At 35.6% G+C, this 6,911-nt stretch overlaps 1 protein-coding gene across 1 annotated transcript; it reads right to left on the bottom strand.

The window, feature by feature from the left end:
* Positions 1-2,377: 2,377 nt before the first annotated feature.
* LOC117320241 (probable N-acetyltransferase 16) lies at positions 2,378-6,430 on the bottom strand. The gene is made up of 3 exons (XM_033874889.1): positions 5,925-6,430; positions 5,511-5,741; positions 2,378-3,604 (listed from the first exon to the last, which is right to left on the bottom strand). The coding sequence occupies exons 1-3, from the start codon at positions 6,078-6,080 to the stop codon at positions 3,218-3,220; spliced, it is 774 nt and encodes a 257-aa protein (XP_033730780.1). The 5' UTR covers positions 6,081-6,430; the 3' UTR covers positions 2,378-3,217.
* Between the last annotated feature and the right edge of the window lie 481 nt (positions 6,431-6,911).

Here is a 6,911-nt window from a genome sequence, read left to right as displayed (position 1 = left end):
TGGCACCCTTTGGGGTCAGAGTCACCATTTATGCAAAATATGTTTCCCTTCCCCCAAGGATGTTTCTGACTAAATTGGGTTCAAATCCATTCATAATGACTAGTAGCGATTGAAAGCGCCATGGCATAAGCTCAACGGACCTTCGGTCCAGGTGAGCTAAAAATAGCCAGAAATACCTATATATTAATATCAAGTCCCTGGGCATCTTGCTTATTGAGAAGAAGTCATTTGAAGATTATAGCCTTTTTGACGCATGTGACCCTGAATGAAGATCAAGGTCATTTATTTGAACAAACTTGGTAGACCTTCACCACAGCATGATACAAGCCCAATAAGTCGGAGTTTACTAAGCTGAAGAAGGGAAAAATGTAGATATATTCTTTTTCTCTCTAAATAATTGCAAATGCACATACCGATCAACAACTGGGATTATTTTTAATAAAACATGTAATCATCAGGTATCCATTTTATCGGAAGAGAGTCGTATCAGTTAATTTTTGTTTTAAAAATTAACTTAATCTGAAAAGATATATTCAAAATGGCAAAAGTTCGACGAAAGTCTGGCATCAGTCACCATATTAACAAAAAAGCAGTCCTCGACCACTTAGAGGAAAAAGGCAAGACAATCGTCAGGTGTGCGAACTTACGTACTGTGCGAAATAACGTACCCTTGCTCTTCTGCTAGTTTCAGTTAAGTTGTATTACGTGGTCGAAAGGCATTTATAGACATATGTAAATATGAAGTAATCATACACTTCTTTAAGTATGTTAATAAAAGTGAATAAGAATGAAAGCTGAGAAGTGAGCTACAGATAGATAACTTGTACTTGTGTATTGCCGTTACGTTATTGTCTTAGACTTTACCCAAATAAATTGTTATTAAACTGTTAATCTGGTGTTTGTTGACTGTCACTGAGTGGATAATTCTAGTGTAATTACATGTATATATATGAGTCTTGTTGAAATGAGGCCGTAAAAGCTCTGTTGGCCAAGAGCAATAGAGGCTATAGAGACTGGGATTACCAAGAGTAGAAACAGCCTGATTGACCAAGGCCTAGAGTAGTCTGTCTGGAGTACAAAAGATAGATATACCCGACCTTGTTACACTTATTAAATATTGAACTTTCATTCTTCTAATATGCAAAAAATATGTACCTTTACAATTGAGAATCTTGACTCGGTCGTGGAACCATTAATTTTGATGTATTTGTGCTTATTCAGCACCTTTGAAGTCATTGTGACTGCCTGGTCAACGCAGTGGTGTAGGAAGTTGAAAACAGTGAGGGAGCAAGATATTTTCATTCATTCATTTATTTATCTATATTCAAATTTAAATCTCACCCATGTGTATGTCGCACATGTGTGCTACAATGATGTTATTTCTTTATTCATTGTATGTGTGATGGACAAAACAAATCTTGCCATCTTTATTTCGGAAGTGTTTTTTTTTTCCTTTTTCTTTTTTTTCATATGCATATTTGAATCGGTCGTTATAACAAGAGAAATAAAAATATTATTTTGCAGTGCAATTTTGATGCGTGTGAAGGAACGCGACGTCGTAGGAATTTTTTTTTTTTTTTTTATGTTGTTTTGTTTTCAAACCAGTTTTAACTCATATTGAACGCCAGATAATATGAAAATTATATTAATCACATGTAATAGATACATCTAACTTGCAAAATTTCACAAACAAAAATCAACGCAACTCAAAGAAAAGTGGAGTGAAAATACAATGATTATAGCAAAATGCAACACAAATTACAAATTATTACCTGTCTGTTTGCAATAAAAACCAGTTGAATGCAATTCTTAAAAAGTGGATGAACATTTTGCATTTGAATAATTGGAAAAAATGTTACTGGTAACTTTGTTAAACTGAAGCATATCTTCTATTTAACTATAATTTAAAGCTTTATTTCCTTCTTTCTATATTCAATAGATTTTGACTTTCCAATTCCAGTTCATGCAGGCGACTGACAGATCCGAGGATTAATGTATAGTTCCACTGTAGTAACGTTACATGTAATTATATAAACGTCGGGATATTCCCAAAATTACGAACACCGGCAGACATGATTCATTAAAATAAACAATTGTATCAACAACCATAACAAATAATCATTGGAATTCGCTTTCAATCTTATCTTTATTTCTACCTGACTATAAATCTTTAGGCTAATATCAGTAGTAACTCCGGCTACGACGATACATGTACCGACACTAATCTTTTTTGATTTGGTAATGTGCTAAAATAGTTGAGTATTTTATGAGTGACGAAATGCAAGCAAAATGGAAGCGAAATGCAAGCAATTAATAAAAACAATAATGGAGAGGAACAACCATTTCGTTAATAAAGAATGTTTACCACTAACTATTATACAGCCTTGAAAAAGACATAAAAATAGTATAATATCCTGTACAAAAGAGTTGTGGTATACATGGTGTTTATCTAAATTAAAAAGATTTTGTCCCATTTGTCCCCTAAATATCCGTTATCTGCTCTCAATAACTGGTATTAAAATTATAGCAGTTTACATCGTTTACAAATATTTATTTACTATTCACTCAAATAACCAAAGCAAATCATTTGAATTAACAGAATTAACATACCTGTAACTTACTATCTAAGTGTCGGAGAATCACAAATAGATCACGTCCGTATGAATATGCCAATAAAACATGAAATGAAAGGCGTCTAAAGATAGTACAAAAAAACCCACAAAGTCACTCGAGTCACTTGTATCTGACAGAGAAAACTTCGTCAGAGCCCTGTACAAGTCAACTTCAATAATACAAAGTACAAAAACACCAAAAAAAATCGTAATTCTGACAGGGGAAACTTCGTGAGAAGCCAGTGTAAGTCATTTTCATTAATACAAAGTACAGAAGACATATGAAGCTAATCGTTTCAATATTTCCCAGAATGCATTTCGTTTCTTCTTATTCTGAAAGAAAAAAAACTCCATGTGACCTCCGGGCTCCAGGGAACTTAGTTAAAAGTAAAGTTCCATTATCATGCATAGGTGTGATAAGTATTGGTGGATCAATACTTCGATAACGGAACCGTTGGTTCTTCAATTCCATAAATCGTGCTTGTATTGAATGTATTAGACTTACTCATTCCAAACTGTTGCATAGTTTTTGTGATCATACTTGCATCGTGTGACCCTGGCTCAGAATGTACCAAAAAATTAATGTTCTCGTGTTCTAACGTTGATCAATTTCTGAGATGCTCTGCCATATGAAGTGAGAAAGTCTCCTCTGTGAAGTTACCATATATTTCTACATTGTACCGAATTCCGAAAGGCACAATGTAGCCAACAGCCAGTGTAATGCATTCGAAGCTGCCAGAGTTTCCATCTTTACATTCGCTGCCTAATATGTGACAAAATTCGTTGAAGAAATGATCCACATTTGAAGCCAGCAGCCGATAAGGCACGCAGTCGACAATGATTCTCCCTTGTGGAAACAACCTGTCTGTGTCTGCTTTTGATGACAGTAGTTTCTGTAAGTCATCCTTGTTCAAGATCCTCATTGATATGTTGTCAACCGTAGGCAGAAAGGGGATTACCTTTGAAACCCCTCCTTGGTAGAACAAGATATCCTAAAACGAATGTCATTGCATTATTTAAAAAAATAAGTAAAACATTTCTTTCAATTGTCTTAAACCTTGATAATTTATGAATACTTATTTACTATAGTTTTCCTGCTTACGTTGACCTATTTCTGTCATAGATGATAGAAATAAACAAGATGTAGAAGAATTTGAACATGTCTTAACAAACAAGTGTTAATTGTAACGCGGCCCGTTGCAGAAGTCCCCAAACTTCCCCGCAATCCCCTACAATATTGATCATTTAGTCATAATACGATTAACACAATATTTCATCGAAATTGACCATCTAAATTTACACCAATCAGTGAAATATTACATCACATATTGAACGATAGAGGCCTTCATTTCATTACCATTGCAACCAAGCTATTCAAAACTGTTACGTTTGTTTTAAGCATTCCTCAAAACCCCTATTCACTAATTGTCAGCAAAATCCGGTGTAACGTTGAAAATAGACCCATTTGAAAATTTACCCAAGGTCATTTTTCAACGTTGAATATGGATCCTGTATCAGTTTCCACGCTGAATATGGACCCTGAGTACTGTTCAAAATTGGTCGTAAAAGGTCAATTCTCGACGGATGGTATGTTGAAAATTGACCGTTGAAAATTGACTGTTCAACTCAAGCTTCACCGATCTACTTCATTCGACATACAATGTATGTGCTCTTTGATCGCCTTTCTCCATGTAAGCTCCCTCTTCTGAATAGGTAATGGAATTACATCAGCTCCCAACTCATCGTTCTTTGGTAATGTTTTGTCCTTTCGTCCACATATTGTGATATTGTGTTCTGACGGATTATTTTGATGCTGTTTAAGCACACTCTCAGGTCATATGATGTTTGGTCTTGGTTGTTTAATACAGGAGTTTCGAGATAGTGAAAATGACGTAAAATTACGTGGTCCAAGTACAATATTCCCACCAAAATATGTCGTCAGAATCACCGGAGGATTTGTATTGGGACAATCCGGATAATCGTACTCAAACCATGTAATTCTACGTTATGTTGACTATCTCAAAGCTCCCGCATCGTTTGCGGTAAATTTCTGTTGTTTATTACCGTAGCGCCATATGATTGGTCCTCAGATTTCCTATTGTATACGCCAACGAAAGGGTAAACCAGTTGAAATGGGGGTCAGTGTTCAACGGTGTCCATATTCCATGGGTCGGAGTGAAGAATGCGCTGATGGTTCAATTTTCAACTGCATTCAGGGTCAATATTCAATGTTGAAAACTGACCACGAGTCATTTTTTAAAGAAGGTCCATTTTCAACTTTGACAGGCAATACCTTAATTTCCACTAATTAGAGGCGAAAACATTGCGGCCAATCTTTTGTAATCCAGAAATAGAAGTCGCGGTCGTTTTTATAGTGTCATAAAACACCTACATGCCAAATTCGGACGATCCAGTACTTTTAATATTGCTCTTTGTTTAAATATTCTCACTGGAGTATGTCACGGCACTCCTTAAGCAGTCATCCTTTATTAATGAAAATAAGTATTTATATTTCAAATTTCCAGAAACCAGTAAATCATCTGATTACAACACGGATTTCACCATTATGCTTATTATGTACCGATCAGGTAACGGCCTCCACTGTCCAGTTTTTTGTTTGTTTTTGTTTTTGTTTGCTTACATTTTTTTTTAAATTTTAGAGCGTACCTTGTACTCATCCAGTCCTAATATTTTGATGCCACAAATAGGAAAAAGTTCTTTGTCAGCCAATCAAAGGCTGGATTGTTGTCAGAAACAATAAAGCTGTTTGCACGTCTAGAGGCAACTATGAATAATTCATCAAGGAAGAAAAATCGGCGATTGAATTATTATCTCGTGCAGAATGTCTAACAAATATGTAATCTAGGTATACAGAGAAATAAAAAAAAAATAGCTTACCCTCTGAACTATGAGTTCACCTCTCCTCTCTTTTAGCACCTTCTGTAGGATTGCCTCATTTCCGGTCATGAACGCATAACGCTTGAGTCTCGGTTTTCCTGCGATGTCCTGCAGGACGAAGGCTCTCAGACGATAGACCAGTCCTCTGCCTTCATATCCTTTGCGCATGCGTAGTGCTCTCGTTATAATAGTTTCTCCATCATCAATGAAAGTAACACATTGGAACGCTACCTAATAGAAAACCGTAAGGTAATATTTTCGTTAACTCTAAGCAGAAAATAATGACCGCTATTTACATAGTATGAATAACTTCATTCCAATATATTTTTCCAATAAGTGAATAATCCCTGTTATTAAATCTGAATAATAATGCTTCGGATTGTGCTAGAGTGGTTGTTGCTATAAGATACTCACCATTGTTTTATTTACAATAACAGCGTACCCAGTGTGATCGGCCATAAATGTCCGATAGAGGGCGGGCAGGTAGTCCAGTCCATTGTAAACGTCTCGGATACTCATAACATCGTCATAGTCCTCTATGCCAACTTTTCGACATTCGATAACATCCATTATGGACACCAGTGCCTTCTTAATATTTTACCTGAAAAACTGTTCGTAAAAATATATTCAAACATTAAAAACGTTGATGTACTATATTGAACATCATCCGTGAATCGTAATTTGGTATACAATCTAGATAAATGTAAAGCAGACTCGTGATTCAAATAAATTAATTCGTATGAGAAACTAGAACACTGGACAGGTCAGAACGCGTTCCACTTTGTGGCTGTATATGCCCCTACTCCAACATTGTTAGGGGATAACACGGCAAGACACACAGAATGTCAAATGTTGAAATCAGGATTTTGATTATATCAAACAGCTAAATTACATTAAAGTGTTTAACCGTGTCATGATATGACTTTTTTTCAAGAATCCATCTTTAAACCCACAAAAAAAAGCACTCAGACAATCACGATTATTTACATTTCCATGTTCCATTACGGTAACATCTTCGATTGTAAATGGCGGTTCGGTATATACAAAAATGGAATATGAAGCAAAAACTAACGAAAAGCTATTTTCTTTGAACTTTGTTTGTTCCGCTTGATAAGTACATTCCTATGTCGCCATGTTCAAAATAGGTTACTTGAAGCGGTTGCTGTTTGCCCTTGTCCATTTAGATGGGGTTGACGCTTGACATTTGGACATCAAAACAATCGCAATGAAGCAAAACATACAACATACATGTACTATATTGTGACTATAGTTTCATTCCACCTCCATATCTGCTGGGCCAACGTACATCTTAATACCAGTATGATTCATTTCAACCTTAAATACCTCCGCCTAAACATGATAGCCACATGACCCTACGATTTACCGGATACATACAATGTT

The sequence above is a fragment of the Pecten maximus genome, unplaced genomic scaffold (assembly GCF_902652985.1).
Source record: "Pecten maximus unplaced genomic scaffold, xPecMax1.1, whole genome shotgun sequence".
Lineage (NCBI taxonomy): Eukaryota > Metazoa > Mollusca > Bivalvia > Pectinida > Pectinidae > Pecten > Pecten maximus.
Note: the sequence above shows the minus strand (reverse complement) of the source record. Positions and strands in the feature narration are given on the sequence as shown.

Coding starts and splice junctions, on each gene's coding strand:
- LOC117320241 (XM_033874889.1), bottom strand. CDS start 6,080: ATGGATGTTATCGAATGTCGAAAAGTTGGCATAGAGGACTATGACGAT. Junction 5,742..5,924: donor TTATTGTAAATAAAACAATG/GTGAGTATCTTA, acceptor GTTTTCTATTAG/GTAGCGTTCCAATGTGTTAC. Junction 3,605..5,510: donor GTGAACTCATAGTTCAGAGG/GTAAGCTATTTT, acceptor CATTCGTTTTAG/GATATCTTGTTCTACCAAGG.